Source organism: Helianthus annuus, chromosome 7 (assembly GCF_002127325.2).
Source record: "Helianthus annuus cultivar XRQ/B chromosome 7, HanXRQr2.0-SUNRISE, whole genome shotgun sequence".
NCBI lineage: Eukaryota > Viridiplantae > Streptophyta > Magnoliopsida > Asterales > Asteraceae > Helianthus > Helianthus annuus.
The window spans coordinates 115,737,984-115,756,460 of NC_035439.2; the positions used below are offsets into that span (position 1 = coordinate 115,737,984).

At 34.8% G+C, this 18,477-nt stretch overlaps 1 protein-coding gene across 2 annotated transcripts; it reads right to left on the minus strand.

Annotated features, from left to right (window-relative positions):
• Nucleotides 1-2,005: 2,005 nt before the first annotated feature.
• Nucleotides 2,006-7,563, minus strand: LOC110868262 (fasciclin-like arabinogalactan protein 17). Of its 2 annotated transcripts, XM_022117388.2 has the most exons (4): nucleotides 6,605-7,554; nucleotides 5,850-6,331; nucleotides 3,053-3,159; nucleotides 2,006-2,403 (listed from the first exon to the last, which is right to left on the minus strand). In XM_022117388.2, exons 1-3 carry the CDS (start codon nucleotides 7,399-7,401, stop codon nucleotides 3,080-3,082), a joined length of 1,359 nt encoding a protein of 452 aa, XP_021973080.1. In that variant the 5' UTR covers nucleotides 7,402-7,554; the 3' UTR covers nucleotides 2,006-2,403; nucleotides 3,053-3,079. The 2 variants fall into 2 exon arrangements, with proteins under 2 accessions (XP_021973080.1, XP_021973079.1); XM_022117387.2 differs by lacking the exons at nucleotides 2,006-2,403; nucleotides 3,053-3,159 and adding an exon at nucleotides 4,806-4,969 and having other exon boundaries at nucleotides 6,605-7,563.
• Between the last annotated feature and the right edge of the window lie 10,914 nt (nucleotides 7,564-18,477).

The following is an 18,477-nucleotide window of genomic DNA, read 5'->3' on the forward strand; positions in this document are numbered from 1 at the left end:
TAAAGCGAGCTGGAACCGAACTTTTAGCTTGTTTGAGGTTGTTCTCAAAATAGCTTGAGTCGTACCGAGTCGACCTCGAGCTTTGGGTTTTACTCGCGAGCCAAGCTCGAGCTCAAATAAGTAGGCTTGAACCGAGTCGAGCTCGAGCTTCATAAAAAACATGACGAGTCGAGCTCGAGCCTAGTCAAGTTCAGGCTCGGCCTGATTCATTTACACCCATAATCATAGCAAATGATGATAACCCAACACCTTGCTGAACTCATCCAGCAAATACAGAGCTCGCTTACACTAAGTATACCATCAGTGCGTCATCAATTCCAGTGAAAATTCACCGCATGAAACCTTATTTTGTTAAATTGTATACTATCTTAAAAAGGAAAGTCGGTGGGGGTTTGCCACCGGCTTCCCTTACCCCCCCTAAACTTTTACAATATTGCATTTCAAGGCCCTCAGCTTTGCTACGCCCCCTCCACTTTTGGAGTAATCATTTTTAGTCTCTTATCTAACTTTACTATTCTTCTACTTTAACAATTGACATTTTTAGCCCTTAGCTTTTTACTAATTTAAATTTCCTTGACAACATTCGTTCGTTAATTTCTTTGTTTACCTATATCATTTTTTTTACTTAAAAAACTATTTTTCCGTGCATATTTTTATGTACGTATCCGTATAAATTTAAGGGTGTTTACGTTTCGACATAGACTTATCTGGAAACGAGTTAGGTCAAATATAACACGTCTTCATTTAAAAAACCATTTTTACGTGTATATTTTTATGTATGCGTTTGTATCAATTTGAGTTGGGGTCTACATTTGGATATACTTTTTTAAATATAACTAGAATTACGACCCGCCGCAATGCGGTGGGGATTCTAAAGTTATAACTAAGTCGATTTAGGACCCGCACGTTATGTTGAACCTGTCAAACGGAAAAAATAGACGATGTAAAAACGTTCACCCACACACGCGCATTACGTCGTGTTAGCTCGCAAAATTTAGAATGAAACGTAAAAACGCTAAACCAAAGACGCACGTTGCGATGTGTTAAGTCACAAAATTTAGAACTAAGCATAAGGCGAAAAATTTGCAGAAAACGAAAACTATAAAGGACCAAAGTTGAAAGTAAAAAAAAGTTGTGAGGATAAATTGCAAAAGATAAAAAGTTTTGTGTTAAAAGTAAAAAAAACAAATAGTTTTGGGTTAAAAGTAATTTATGAAATATTTTTGGGTGAATAGCAAAAAAATCAAGTTTTTTTGTAAAACCCCCAAAGCGAAGGTTACAACAACCATATGCATAAACATTTTTTCTTTGAAAAACCCACAAAGCCAAAATTACAACACATAAGTAAAAAAAATTAATGTGGTTAAATCGCCAAAAATGGAAACTTTTGAATTAGAAGTGAAAAATCAAATTAATCAAAGGGGTTAAATTGTATAAGATGGAAACTTTTGAATTAGAAGTGAAAAAATCAAATTAATCAAAGGGGTTAAATTACCAAAGATTAAAACTTTAAACTCAAATTGTCAAAGATTAAAACCTTAGGGTTAAAAAGGAAACAAAGGTTAAAACTTTAAACTTAACTTGGCAAAGATTGAAACTTTAGGGTTAGAAATGAAAAATCCAATTTTTTTTTTGAAAAACTCACAAAACCAATTGTACAACTACTATATGCATACAATAGTTGCTTATTAATAAGGTTTTAATACGTTTTCTTACTTATTTTATGTATGTTTTCATAAATTTTGTTACGAACAGATTTGAGTCAAACTGTGGTTTCTTTTTTTTTTTCAAAGCTTTAATTAATCCTATAGAATAAGTTATGATTGTACCAGATAGATTTAAACTACTTTACGCTATGATCCAATCGCAATACTTATATATGTTATATTGAGTTCAATCAGATATGTCGAAACACACGTTTTCGTATGGTTAACGCATCACCTAATACTTGAACAAATTCATTCAATGTTTGCGATGTACTCGCACCGTAACACACGCATGAGTATTATATGAAATAGTAGTATATTAATAGTATCATTTAATTTAATTCAGAATAAATTTGTGGGCATGATTTAGTGGTCATAATTTCAAAGCTCCAAGTGGTAGGTTGTTCTTTGACCAACCTACACGTACAAACACACTATATATAACTCCCCACCGCTTTATGCCAGCAATACACACCTCATATTATTCTGACTTATACTTATTTCCAAAAAATCTCAACCGGATCCCACTTTAAATGACGTTTCTACCCTTTACCTTTCTCCCAATTACAAAAAGAAAAAAAGACACTAATGACACTCCAAAAGCCATATCTTTGAGGATCCTTCCAAACCCATCATCCTTCTTTTGCAAACATTTATCTACCATTGGGGTTTTATATCTTTAAAGTTTAAACAATCCCTGCAGTAAATATTTACAAAATGAATCATTAGTTCATAATTTCATTACATGTATATATTCATAGATCTTAGTCTAAGATGACAAATAGGGTCGGCTCTTGGGCTGACCAACCTGTGCCGTCGTCCGAGGTCTAAATTTTCAAAGGAACCGAAAGTTTTTATAAGCTTATATATATATATATATATATGTTAAATTATATATTTAGTATATATGTCTGTTTATATATACGTAAAAATGTTGGTAGTGGAGTGGAAAAAAACTATATCAAGATAATGTAGAAACACCAAGATCTTAGTTTTTTCTAAATTCATTTCCCGTTGACTACAATTTTGGGCCCAGTTTTTTATGCTGCCAAGGGTCTAAATTTTTTTTGAGAGTTCACGGGAACGCCCTGATGACAATGGTGGTCCAAGTGTATCGCGTGACCACTCAAATGGAGATGTCAAATGCTATTGAGTTAAAAACGGGGCGATGACACTTCAACCAGTAGAAAATGACATGTGACGGCAAAGAAAAATTGGTTATTCTCATGATATATCTAGTAAAAACTCGTATACAAGTCGTGTATTTCACATGAAAAAGATATATTACAAATCGAACTGTTTACACGTGTATTTAGGTTTATTGAGATAGATAGGAAGATATGTACCTTCTCTTGCTATGAAGTTTTGGATGATCAAGTATGATGGCATGTGGTGAACCTTGAATCTTGCCCAAAGCTAACAAGCATTCTACATGCCACCTCTAGCAACTTTCCTGCAATTAATATTATTGTTATTTTTTAGCATAATGCAATTGATTAACATGATCGAAAGTAAAGGCGTCACGACTCACTATCGAGTATTTAGGTCTCGTGGTCTTCCGGTCTGCTAAATTTTACTAATATTTTGTATTAATAAGATATCTAATGTGTTCGTTTTCTTATAGTTTGGCTCTATATGTTAGTACTTAGTGGAAAACATTTGGTTCTTAATAAATGTTAACATATTATTAATTTTAATAATAATAAGTCCACCCATAATGATATAAAAATTTGTCCAACAAAAACGACTGATCACCATACTAGTATAAATAATGAAAACTAATTTAATAATAATAGAAAACAAAAGAGGAGTTATGACAAAACATATTATATGATGAGATTGAATTCTTTTTGCTGACAGCCAGAATTGACATTATATAAACAAATTTAATAATCAAAATTAAAATATGATTATGTACTTGACATTTTCCACCAACTATGCATGCTTCAGCATCCAATACACAAGTACACGCACAATGTGCAAATGTACAAGTAATTCAACGTAGGGTACAACTCGGGTCATATGCAACCGACAGTTGGAAGCCTGTCAAGCAATTCAATGATATGGACCCCCTAACTGCTCTCTACGTATATTTTTTTTTTATTTTATAAACTTGTGATACATTTTTTCGTGATTATGTTACATGTTGAGAATCGTATAAAACACTTATACCTGGCTTATGTATTATAAGGGTAGGGATATGGTAAAAAGTGTCTAAAATGTAAGAAGGGTAAGAAGTGTTTTAAACCATTGGATATTTGATCTAATGGTTGAGATCAATAGGGTATAAAAATGTAAATTGTGTTTTAATTAGAGGGACCTTATGTAAAATTGAAGGGCAATAGAGTCTTTTTCAATTTTTCAAATATGGTAACCGTATTCTACACAACCAAAAACACCTACATTCACTCCTTTTTCCTTAATTATAGGAATTAATTACCAAGATCTAAATCGGAAGCCTCTTTGTTTTATATAAGATTCAATGCGTGGTGTTTTACGTTAAGAAGAACTGTAATCAGATTCATGACGTAGTGTTTTATCTGGAGACATTGTTCATGGTGTGGTGTTTTATCTGGAGACATTGTTCATGGCGTGGTGTTTTATCTGGAGACATTGTTCATGGCGTGGTGTTTTATCTGGAGACATTGTTCATGGTGTGGTGTTTTATTTGGAGACACTGTTCATGGCGTGGTGTTTTAAACATCTGGAGACATTGTTCATAGCGTGGTGCTTTATTTGGAGTCAATGTTCATAGCGTGGTGTTTTATTTGGAGACAATGTTCATGGTGTGGTGTTTTATCTGGAGACATTATTCATGGCGTGGTGTTTTATCTGGAGACATTGTTCATGGCGTGGTGTTTTGTCTCCAGATGTTTAAAACACCACGCCATGAACAATGTCTCCAGATAAAACACCACGCCATGATTCAAGTCATGGTGTTTTATCTGGAATCCCAAGCAACCTTCTATGAATATAACACCATACAACTTAATAGAACCCGTTTCATACCAAACATTATATAAAACAAACTTTATCAAATAACTCATGTTTTTCATGAAAAAAAATATATATGAAATCCATGAAAACACAGTAAGTTTTATTGTATATTTTTCCTCAACGCAATCGGTATATAAACGACACCATACAAACAATTGTTTTATGCAATAAAACACCACACATGAACCTGTATCGCTTTCTTCCATTTGTGATTTCGTAATGAAAAAATTGCTCCAAAATTGCAGAGAAAAAAAATACTTTTGAACCTGAATTAATGAACGAAGATGATATAATACTAGTTAATAATTGATTCTGATGATATAATCTCCTAAATTAACTCCAAAACAGTTACACACAATTAATTGATAAGAAAAGGTAAATTACTAATGTACCCTTTTGAATTAATTAAGAAGAGGGACACTTGTCATTCCAAGATTATTTCTTACACTTCTTACAAAAGTCCCACTTTTTACAGGATCCTCTGCCTGTATTATAATTAAAGCAAAATGTATACTTTATTATGGGCGGTTCTTGTGGTTCTCGACATAGCTAGTGATATTGGTTTAAAAACAATCACCTCTATTATGCAGTTTTTTAGTGGGAAACAAATTTTTCAAATTGGCTACTGGCGAAATTCACCATATCGGGATACACTCGCCTCCGAATAGGAAAAAACCCTCACCTAAGGCCGAAGCCCATGAACACTCGCTTGAAGGCACGACAGTGCGGTGAGGTAAAAGTCGTTCAGCTACACGCCTAGTCTCCCATTATCACCCGGTGCCGCCAAAACTAATGGGGGGAAGCGGGAGTCGACCTGGGTCAATTGAAACACCAGATCTCTTCTTTACCATTCCACCACTAGCTCATTGGCAACTCCATTATGCAACTAACCTTTGTATTGTACAACTACTAAAGCACACATGTTTTATAGTATCTTAATCTTTATGACAAATATAGACATAGTTATCGTTAATCAACATCATTCGTTAATCAACATCAACTTTTTTAAAGAAAATAATGATTAGTTGGAGCATTTATCATAAAAAGACAACATTGTCCTTGTTGACTTTTATATTTGACTCACCGACAAAAATTTCCGGTGGAAAAATATATGAATTTAATGCAAGAAGGTGAAAATTAACGTACCTCTACGAGGTTTGGAAACGGTGTTAACAGAAGCAACAGTTTTTGCACTCTCCGTCATCTGCGAACTCATCTCAACCGATGACGGAAACAAAACGCCGTCAATCCCTTGAACCGATATTCTTCCGTCAATATAAATATCCGGATCGAATAAATACGCAGTTTCTTCACCGTCACCAAATTTAACGGAGCCGTCCGCTTCTTGCGCCACCACCTTATGCGGCACATGAAGCGTGTCGTATTGAACCTTACCGAATCTTCTTACCGCATTGTACATGCTCTCTTCGGTTTGGTACTCTGGTACGATATGGTAGTACATGATCTTCTCGGGCGCGCCTGGCTCTGCCAGCTGATCAGTTGTCAGCTTCGCCATCGCCTCGTCGTTTGGCGCCAGAACCGTTAGTACGTAACCTTCGGATACTAGTTTCCCCATCTCCGTTGCCAAATTAGTCAAGTTGACCAAAATGTCCGCCATTTCATTGTACCTGGTCAACAAACTGAATTACATAAAAAAAAAAAACAAACAAACATACCCAGTAATATTTCACTTATAACAAAGTTAATAAGTTACTGGTAAAGTGCGATATTTCTCTATCCATAACATTTTAGATAACATAAAATGTGACTAACAGAATTAATATACCGGTAATAATACAAATAAAAAACATAGTAAACTTTAGTAGCAACACATTAAAAAATAAAATAAAAAACATGCATAAATATATTGTAAGAATCACAAAAGGTAAGTTAATAATTACCCTCCATATTGTAGAAGAGTGTGGATGAAGTCCTTGACCTGGCTCTCACCGTCAAAATGATGACGTGGACCACCCGGTCCTGGAGCTGGCGCCGGAGCAAGAGACGGTCCTGGCGCCATAGCAGAGTAAATCGGAAGAACCGGAGGTGAACCAACCGGAACGGGCACCGGTTTCTTCAACCGGTTCGTTCTCGGATCCACCTCCGGTGCTCCTTCCGGTTTAACCGCCGAAATCGCACGTAAACTCCGACGACCATTAAACTCCTGTTGTACAGATTTCGGAATCAATAACCGACCAATCCCGTGAATAATCCCATCATTGCGAACGACGTCGTCCGCACGAACAACTTCCGCGGTACCAACAAGCCTCACGGTTTCCAAACTCGAAATATGTAACGCATCGTTAGATAGCGTGTTATGCGGTGTCGTTTCATTCGGCCACTGTTCTCCACCAACTCGTGCTGGCACGATGTGGTGGAGAATCAGCGTCTGAAGAGCCTGGAGATTCCGCGGTTCTAACAAGAACCGCTTGAACTCCGGGTCCAGATCACGCTCCAACGCTTCATTTCGCGGAGCGAAAATAGTAATGTTTTGTCCGGACACCGCATCTTCCAATGTTTGCAACAATAATGCCTTCTCTACAAGCTCGGCCAACTCAGTGTAGCGCGAGTCCAGTAGTGCCACCAAGACTGAGTTGGAGTTGATCTGAGCGGCGGCACCGATTGCGGCGACGGCGACGGTGACGGTGGTGGTGAACAAGATGAAGAGGATGAAATATTTAGTTATTGCGGATGCCATAACGGGAAGTGTCGGCGAATATGGCGGGTCGAGATTTTTGGGTAATCGAGATGTGTGTTTTTATATATTTGTTAGAGATGTTGACTTGTACGGTGGTTGTTGTGGTTAAAAAATGTAACAAAACCGTCGGTGGTTGTGTGGGTGTGTGTGTGTTGTCAGATGTCCAGGTGAAAGCGTAAAAGTTAACTTGTGTTTTGATTTTTGGTTGCCGGTGTCTAAAGTCATGCTTGACAAATCACATTACTTGAGTTTTAAAATCTTTTTGAAGGATGCTTATTACTTTAGAAGAATAAAGGTTGTTAACCTTTAATTGAAGGACTGTCCTACGATAAAATTTAGCTAATTTTGATGGTTTACTTCATTTTAAAGTTTTTATATTTGAAGTTCAGATTATAATATAACGATATTCGATATGTTATGTTAAAAGCATTGGTACTTTTATCATGATATGCATAACTCAATAACTCATCAGTTTGAAATTTGAATAAAAGTCGTATTAAACATGTACTAATTTAGTTAAGGAGACTAGTTTGTTCTTCAATTAGTTGCATAGTTTGTGTAGGTTGTATGTATTATGAATACATGAAGTGTTAGGTTAGTTTTTGCTTCTTTGTTGTTAAATTGGTTGTGCAATTTGTGTATCGGTTGATTAGGATTAGGGTTGTTCACGAGTCGAGCCGAACTAGGGCAAGCTCAGGGTCGGCTCGATTATAAACCGAGCTGAAAATCTAAGCTCTGACTCAACTTGGTTTTAAACCGAGCTAGCTCGGCTTATCAATTTTAAAAAGAAAAATTAATACATAGCTCTCAAAATTTATTAGTCTAAAATATTATTTAATAGTTCAAAATAATGCATCTAAAATAAGTTCACCCTATTACATTATAAGCCAAAATCAAGTTCAACAACACATAATAAGTTACAAATCTTAACGAAATACAATATTAGTTCATTAGCATGATAATCAACTTTCAAATTTGTCATACATATCAAATTACACTCCTAAATACATATAAATAATAATCAGAGCTTTTGTAATATATTATAATGTATATAAAAATATAATAAATTATAAATAAAAATATCAGAGCTAAGCCGAGCCGAGCCGAGCTATCAAGCTAGCCAATCTAGCTTGTTACGAACCGAGCTTTATCTAGCCAAATTGGCTCGGCTCAGTTTCAAACCGAACCAAACCATATCTAACGAGCTTTTTCCGAGCTAAATCCGAGCGAACTTTAAGCCGCGAGTTTTTTTAACAATCTAAGGATGAGTTCATGCGACTCAAACAAACGAATTTGGCACTGACTTCTTATTACACACATGACACATACATGCTTTAACCTTTGGTTTGACTGGTTTAATGGCTAGAATTGTTTATAGCATTTTGGTGAAAAAAAGACGAGGGGAATGCCTAAAATATTTCACGTCATTATTTATTGATACTTAATTCGGTTATGTGTGTGTCACGTCATTTATCTTTCTTCACACACTGTCAATCATCCATCATGCTCCTCCGCCACACCACCAGAGTACAAAGAATATAATGAGCATTAATTTTGATTAAAATGTTATAAAAAGATGACGAAGGTTCGTTTGATATTGAGATATTGAAATATAAAATGTTGAAGATGGTGTGAGATTGTATCACCCGTATATTTGAGAGTTACTACTTGGGTTAATTAACATATTAATTGGGTTAATTAACGAATTTAGATGTTAAATTGATTTTTAAGTAATTTTATGGTTGATAAGGTTTTTATCAATTTAATAAAACTTGGGTTGGGTTGTTTTTATAAAAAAAAAAAAAAGAAAAAAAACCACTAATCCTAGAGTTTTCGAAACAGGTTAACCGAGCTTGGTGCAAGTTAGGGTGGATGGCCAACAAGTTATTAACTTGAAAAGCACTCTTAAGGCTTTACCTGGTTAAGTTGGCAATCCCCCTTATGTGTGTGTTTATCGGCCAAGGAGAATAGTGTGTGTGTGTGTGGGGCGGTGCGATCGTCGATAAGGACAACCGGCGTACACTTCTGACCGTGTCTCCCAGTTGTCAAAATCGTGGCGATGCTCCATGTTTGTTAGTTGGTGGTTATTTGTCGTCGTAGTCATCATCAAATGACGGATTAAACATGACATGGTCTTCATCCTCATAAATTATATAATGAACTAAGATAAATGTGTGCATTATGTAGCTTACTACATTTAAGCTCCAAGATAAATTTTGTGGACATGGAACAATTATACTTTCACCAATGCGTATATGTTCACTCGGTTGGTAAAATGATGTGCCATATGCCAACTGTCCAACTGACATATGACATATGTGCATTTTTGTCAAGGTGATAAACTGTTTCTTAGTTGCAAGAGTACTCAGAATAATGAGATATATCTTTGCTAGTTCGATTAAAAAGTCATCTAAGCATACGAAACGTATTCAGAGCAAAGAAATCGTTTCACAAACAGTTGTCTACATCTTCCCGACCCCTTTCTATATATTTGCCTTTGCCATTTGCTAGCGAAGAAATTGACTAGTATTCGGTATGGAGATCCAACAAGTGCATGGCAATGTTTCCATATCATCGTATATTGGTTGTTTAAACTGCTTTTTGGCTAAACCAAGGAGTAATGTAGGCAGAATCTTATTATCATAAGAGCATATTTTAAGTGAGGATTGAAATACAAGAGAGTAGAGAATTGGGGGAACAAGTATTGGTAGTGTGAAAGAGTTAGAAGAAAAAAAAAAAACAATTGTATTTGTAGTGGTTTTGGGAAAACCAGCTATCGGAAACCAGTACTTAAACAAAACACGTTTTATTATAAGAGCAGTTGAAGTTGATTTTAGAAAATTACGTCTTTCTATATTGTACGTTGTTTCTCTTATTTTTACTACGCACTGTAAGATTAAATATATTTATTTTATATTTAATCTGGTAGCCATTATAATCATTTACATTATATGGATCAAAATATATAACAATCCTATTAAATAATTAGTTGGTAATTGTTGATGGGCCCAATTACCCTTATTAACTAATTAGGGTTTCCTCCTGGGTGCTTATATAAGGAGAATTATATGGAGGTTAAGGGGTTAGACAGTTACACAATCAGACACCCTATTAGCCATAACATCATAATGTTCGACCTCCCTCTCCTACGGCCGATACCCTTTTCGGTTTTCTTAGCCACCATCATTAGATTGCACCCTAAGGAGGAACCAGACCAAAACTGACAACTATGTCAAACACTATTGCTGCATCTACATCTGGATTCTCTGCTGGCCTGTACTGATGCAATCAAAGGTATGTTTTCATGTTTTCCATTATGCCTAAAACAGAACTGATCCAACATGTGGTATCAGAGCATATGTTGATTAGTCAGTTCTGTTTTCGTATCCATAATTCTGGGATTGAAACTTGGAAAACGGTTTTTTTTTGTAACTTTAAAACGGTGACAGCCGGTTTCGAGTCATGAAGATCGACTCGAGATCTCTGTTTTCGAGAAGAAGGATTAATTATATGTTCACTCGATTTCAACTGGGTTATGTTTTAACCGAAATCTGTTTAGAAAAACTATTAAAATTCAGGTTTCGGGTTCCAGAATTTATGTTTTATGTTTTTTAGGGTTCATCATGTTCTTAGGAAAATTCGAAAATTCTCTTATGTTTTGGAATGTTTTAGGATTAATTAGTGTTTTTTTCCATGTTTGATCCAATTTTATCTTTTAAGTTTATTCGAAAACTGTTATTAGATAAACAGTTATAATTTTCGAAATATGCTGATAAAATTAGATCATCTTAAAACAGGAAATAATATCTCATAATCCCTTAGAATTCGAATTTTCAGTTATTCTTTCACATTCACAGCTGTTAACAGGAAGCTTCGAGATCATCAGATTACGACTCGAGACCATCAGTCTCGACTCGAGACCATAAGGTCTCGACTCGAAATCATCAGGTCCTTAAATCTTCACAACTCGAGACCAACAGATCTCGACTCGAGACCATAAGGTCTCGACTCGAAATCATAAGGGCTCAAAAGTCTACAACTCGAGACATAAGGTCTCGACTTGAGACATAAGGTCTCGACTCGAGACCATAACGTCATAACTCGAGACCATAAGGTTGCGACTCGAAACCGTGGTTGCGACTCGAGACCTCATCATGACTCGAGATCTCATAAGATATAGTAGTCGAGACCATGGTTCCGACTCGAGACAACAAGGTTGCGACTCGAGACCTCATAACTGACTCGAGATCTCATAACTCAGTCGAAACCTGACTCGAAACCTCATTATTTTAGGCTGTATAATGTGAACTAAGATTTAGCTCGGGGCTCCGCCCCGAACCCCGTGCGAGGGCACGCTGTCCCCCTGCACCCCCCAGCGAACTCACCGGGCTAACGGGTGATTTGCTATTAAATGATTGGTTTTTGTAATTAATTAGTTAATTAATGAGGATCAAATAATGTTTTACAAAACCAAAATGGCTTTACTTGAATGAGTTTTTGATATATCATTTCTGGCCAAAGCTGACTTGATACATCTACTTATCGTTCAAGTATTACGAAAGCCATGTTAAGTGTGCATCATAAACATGAATGTCTTAATATCTGGCCAAAGCTGATTTAATTCCTTCATAGATGACATACTTAACAAGTGCATAACTAAAGTGATTGTCTCAATTTCTGGCCAAAGCTGATTTGTTACAACCACTTTGCACACATGCTTAAATGATTACACTTCTGGCCAAAGCTGTTTTGTCTTCGTTTAAGTAGAACTTTAAGTAGTCTATTATTTTGATGTTAGTAATAGACATGTCACAACCTCTTCACATAATGATCCTTATATTAATGATCCTCAATTAATTTTTGTGATCATTTTGTCTGCCTTATTCTTAGTACCCATAATTTTACTCACTATAATTTTCTTCTATAAATCTATATCTCATCCACTCTAATTCCTAAGCCTAAAATGTTTTGCTTTATTTAAAGTTTCTATAAGAATTAGCTCTTAAATTAAATCCTTGATTATCTCTTAAGACACGATGATCCTATTGCTCTCTTCTGATAAGGCACTACAGAAGAAAAGTAGAGCATGATGATTAGGATAAATCGAACATGATGTCTCTTATGATAATCAAGAACTCTCTAACATAATTGCTATCACTAAAGTTATTCCAGATTAAGTTTTTCCTAAGACTAATCTATAATTGTGGAATAATCACGAGAACTCCTAAGATGCATGCCTTCATTTAAAATTATGAATTATAAAGCTAAGTGGTATATGTGAATACATAACAATGTACAATACCATGACCCATAAAGTTAAGGGCTTACGCATGGAAATAACTACATTTTCCAGTACATTACATACTAAGTTTTTCATTTGTACAATTTGATGCATTATAAATCAGCTATAACACTCAAAAGTACCAAAGTATAACGAGTGTGTTGATAAGCAACATATGTACATAGAAATAAATGTTTGAAACTGGAAAATAAGATGTTATTCACCTTACAACCACTAAAACTTTAAAATAGGATTGTTCTAAGGTCCATAGACAAATTACAAGTGCTAATCCCAACGTTAAGGTTCTTCAAGGGAAAATCTCACTGCATAATTATGTCATTAGACTAGGCATAAGCAACGAGACTATCCATTATTCTAAAGAACAGTTGGATAAATTAATTAGATAGTAACTTACTAATGATATTTAAGTCTGATAATTTTAATATTCCAATTAACACATGATTAGTTGACTCTAGTTCCATACGTTTCCTTACCAGAACTCGACAAATAACTAACATGAGAATTAGTGACAAAATTAAATGTTAAGACTATAAGAACCATAATGAACAGTCTTCCAACAACGCTTTTCGATACCTTATATATTCTGAATATTAATCAGAATATAGTATCATAATTAAGCAATGTTATGAAGGTTGTGAGATTTGCATAGTCAACATAAAGTCACATTTATCTTAAACTCTCCTTTTATTTGTTCTAAATATCTGGATAAAAACATTACTAAGATGAAACTAGATGATACCTTACTTTTCACAACTTTTGTCATCATGCAAATGAGAATTTGACAAAAGGAAAATGAGACTTATGAATTTCATCCATTAGAACCAAAATTCATGAGAAATCATAACATGGTTAATGAGGATGATTTTTTCATCTAATCTCATTTTAAGTGATTTTAAATCATGACGTTAAAGCCCTAAAATATGACTTGGCTTAAGGAATAAGCATGGGTCCATCATAAGTCATTCATTGACATTCGTGGAACTTATTCCAAATGGAATATTCAGACATAATTCATTTATCATTTGAAAGACTATCAACTTGTACCTAAATTTTGTCGCATATGGCCCACGGTCTTAGAAGAACTCTATTCATATATGTAGTTAATCAGATTTCTATTAAATATGTCCCTAAAGTTTCTTATGATATCTGGACATTAAAGAAATCAAATAAAGTCTAACGTATATGTGATAGGTTCCCACGTCACGTAGCTCATTGAAACTTCTCTTGTAGCATTCTAGAGATATTAAAGATCAGTGGGAGCATTAAGTGTCTTAATAATAACTTGCAATAGTTGCAAGAGGTGGGGGAGTGAAAATTTTAAATTTACACCTCTTGTACAAGACATCGCTCCATCACGACACTGTTCTATCAAACCTTATCTCCTTAAATCTAATGCTACCCTTACAAAAGTTTCATTGTTGCCTAATTGTGGGCGCACTTAGATTTCTTACCTAAACTAACATAATCCTCAACAAGAGAAACTACAACGACTAACGTCATTAACTTGTTTCTCTATTAGAATTTGTTGGTCGTTACACATTGACCCTACGCATGCTGAGTTCCTAAAGATTTCTAAGCTCGGTAGGAGCAGTCAAAGTCCTTATCATGGTTTGCAAGGGATACAAGAGGCGGGGGGAAGAGTGTCATTAAATTTCACTACGAATTTAACTCCGATTACACCTCTTGTACACCATACTGCACCAACTCTTACAAACTTAGAATGAAAATGATAGCAACCTAACCAAGAGCTAATCCATAAAACTGAAACTTCTAATGAACCCAATAATCAACTCAGGAGGTCATCTAGGTTTAAAAGCCTACTAACTTTGATGATTACATAACCTCCCTAATTGAAGTTGAAATGGATTTTGGAAATGTTTAATGATCCTATCTCTTAAAATCAAGCCATTAGTGTCAATCAATCCTCTGAATGCAATAAAACTGTTTTCTAGTAAAACTGATTTTATGTGTTCTTATAACGTTTGGGATTTGATTGAATTACCTAAGAGTGTTCATAACTAAATCCAATCCTAATATAAGCGTTAAGACACAAAGGGGCATGATTGGTTGTCAAAGGTTGTACTCAGGAAGAGATAAATTATTAAAGAATCTTTATTACATATCTAACAAAAGATTTCTTTGAGGATCATCACTGTTCTAGTAGCTTATAATAGTTTTAAGCTACATTAGATGAACATTAAAACGATTTTCCCTAATAAATGGGTGACACATTTACATGTTCATTAGATAACAACCTAAAGTTTCAAACTGAAGGTTAAAGAACACTTTATTTGTAAGCCAATAATATCCATGTATGGGTTAATGCAAACATTATAATGTGATGAAAAGCTAACGTAATTATTTTCATCAAGAATCAAGTGGATTAGTGAACCTACCTCAAAATGAGTGGGAGCAACTAAGATAAACTTGTCTATATAGATGATATTCTTTTGACAAGTATATGTTACATAAGTCAAAGCATTGTTAACACAAACTTTGATATAATAGATCTCAAAGATGTCTCTTATGTAATAGATATCATAACGTACCGAGATAGACCCAATGGGACAATAGTTTCGTTCTATAAGTTTAACACTAAATGGGTCCCTACATATGTAACAATCAATATTGCTCTCCTTTAAGAGGATAATAGGATAAATGATATTATTTATTTACGCTTCATTAATTGGAAGCCTTATGTAAGTTTAAGTCTATACTCGTTTAGATATTACTCACATTGCAACACACTAGATATGTCTAGATTAATGTGTAGCATCTAATGGAGTATTACAATATCTTTAAAAGAAACGAGATACTACAATTTAAAGAAGAAGTGAGAATTAAAACCGGTTTATTACTCTAACTTTGAGATATTCAAAGATGATAAAATGTAATTTCGGGTATATCTTTATGTCAGCAGACAAAACCTATTTCATGGAGGAGTCATAATGCACTGATATTAACAACCTAAGTTATAACGACATAATATAGTCACTAAATGTTGTTGGAAATTTATCAGTGGACTCATAAGTTTATTAACTCCATATAATTAATGTTTTGAAGAATTAGTGTGATAAAGTCAGCTACCATAACTCCTTGAACAATAACAGTTCAAGAGGTGCTGCATTAAGTTTCGATACGCAATTAATTATTCGTTTATGAACGAATTGAGGAAACTAAGTTTTGTATCGAATACATTCATGATATGCTTAAGGATCCTATAATTGAAGGGCTATTACCCATAAGTCTTATTAAGAGAGCTCATAGACGGGTATTAATTAATAGTCGTGCGCAATTGCATATCGTACTATGAATGACTAAGTATTAGTTAATTTTCCTCATCAGTTTGATTTTGTATGTCTCTAAGAATATGTCAAGCTAGCATAATGGCATATAGACAAATATAGTTACAAATCAAACAAAGGGCTTACGCGTATTGTGATCATAACGATTAGGTTTTAAATTAAGGCTATAGTATGATTAATGGGGGTCCTGAGTCGCATAATGATTCAACGGCTGTATTTTTCTGCTATAGTACTTGTTTAAGGCTAAAATGAGTGTTAACTCCTGATCAGGCTTATCTAATACTCATAGTAAATGATTACTCGGCTAAGTGGGAGAATGTAAGATTAAATATATTTATTTTATATTTAATCTGGTAGCCATTATAATCATTTACATTATATGGATCAAAATATATAACAATCCTATTAAATAATTAGTTGGTAATTGTTGATGGGCCCAATTACCCTTATTAACTAATTAGGGTTTCCTCCTGGGTGCTTATATAAGGAGAATTATATGGAGGTTAAGGGGTTAGACAGTTACACAATCAGACACCCTATTAGCCATAACATCATAATGTTCGACCTCCCTCTCCTACGGCCGATACCCTTTTCGGTTTTCTTAGCCACCATCATTAGATTGCACCCTAAGGAGGAACCAGACCAAAACTGACAACTATGTCAAACACTATTGCTGCATCTACATCTGGATTCTCTGCTGGCCTGTACTGATGCAATCAAAGGTATGTTTTCATGTTTTCCATTATGCCTAAAACAGAACTGATCCAACACGCACTACCTCATCACCATGAGCAAAGCCCTTGTGGAGGGTGTCTACGGTGGATTCAGAATTTTTTTCCACTTAGTTCACCTTTTTAGATGCTTCAATTTTATATGACTGAATATAAAAAATATCGGACCAGTTCGTCGGCTTGGGTCGTGTATCCATCACGTGATAAAAATACAATACAATAATAAAAAAGTATCGTAAATACAATTTAAAAACACGTGATACAAAATACGATGGTCTAAACGAATAAAAAACTACCTACAGTTATTCCTTACCATATTCTTCATTGAATGTAATCTATTAAGAGCATTGAATGTAACCAGGGATGAGGTCTCTAATGCACACCCTAATGCACTTCTGGATGGTACTATATTTACAAATTATTAAACTTTTATAAAATTTTCAATTTTAGAAGTGTATTGGGTTTGGTTCATAACAGGAATCCAGAAGGGTTGGGTGATGAGCTTTAGAAAACAATAGTAACGTTGGCACCAATCAAAGAAGAGGAGATCCAAGAGATTATAAAAGTGATGAGTCAAAACTAGGGTCTGTAGAGAGGTTTCTAAAGGCAATACTTGATATTTTTTTATACATTTTAGTTTTCTTATATACATAATAATATACTTCAAGTTTTCTTATATACATAATAATAATTACTTCTATGAGTAGAGTTTGAATTCACCATTATCCAAAACAAAGAAAGGGCAAAGAATCTTTATGAGAAATTGAAATTTAGTGGTAATAGAGTTGATGTAATACATTCTGATCTACCCATGGCATTATAACCTAGTGGTATTTTGGTGGTGGGATAAGGCTTATGACCATTAGGTCATGAGTTCGATTCCCACAAAGGGGGTTTTTCCCAGATTTATTGGGTTTCCTCCTGAATTGGTGTATAGACATTATTGCCTAGTGGGGATGGATATGATCGGATGGTTCTGCTAATGGCACGATGATACTCCAGTGGTCCGTCAGTGATCTAAATTTGCCGTTCAAAAAAAAAAAAAACATTCTGATCTACCTCAATTTAGTATAGGCTTTCACTATGCAGGCCTTCCCTCACACCAAGAGCTTGGGATCCTACAATGAAAAGATGGCCTGCCATTCTAAGTTTCAACTCACATGGTACCTCATTTTGGCTCTTTGTATTATTATGTTTTGTCACAACCCCCGACCCTACTCTAGGCGGCAGCCGTGAACATACACGAATGGTACTGATGTTTATTAAAATTTATCGCAACGGAAAACTTATTAGGACCGGGTGTCAAGAAAAATATCAGAGTTTCAAAACACCGAAATTTTCATTTCATAAACTGTGGGGTAAAAACCGTATTTACTAAAGGATTTTTCACTAGGATAAACCCTTGATTACAAAACACGTTTTATTCAGATTTACATAGCCACTTATTTAAGCTTGAGTGCTCCATATCACTTTTTCTTTTCTTCACAGTAAATCACCCGAAACGCATTTTAAAACATTTGACCAGCGAAAAATACTGGTGAGTTCATTCGGTTGTGCAAAACACATTGTTATAATTACAACATTAAGAGCTTTTACATTTGTTTATATCTTTCAATTACCCACAGTACTTGTCACTCGCCCATTTCGGTTCGGTGACTGTGGTCATATTATTATTGGCTAACCCTTTGTCCAATAATAAAGCTTATCAAGTAATGTATACAATACCTCACATACCGAC

What these genes read in the sequence shown, in the direction of transcription:
- LOC110868262 (XM_022117387.2), bottom strand. Translation starts at nt 7,401, where the DNA reads ATGGCATCCGCAATAACTAAATATTTCATCCTCTTCATCTTGTTCACC. An exon ending in ACTCTTCTACAATATGGAGG is followed by an intron (nt 6,332 to 6,604) that starts GTAATTATTAAC and finishes TTTGTTGACCAG; the next exon opens with GTACAATGAAATGGCGGACA. An exon ending in CGTTTCCAAACCTCGTAGAG is followed by an intron (nt 4,970 to 5,849) that starts GTACGTTAATTT and finishes TCATTAATTCAG; the next exon opens with GTTCAAAAGTATTTTTTTTC.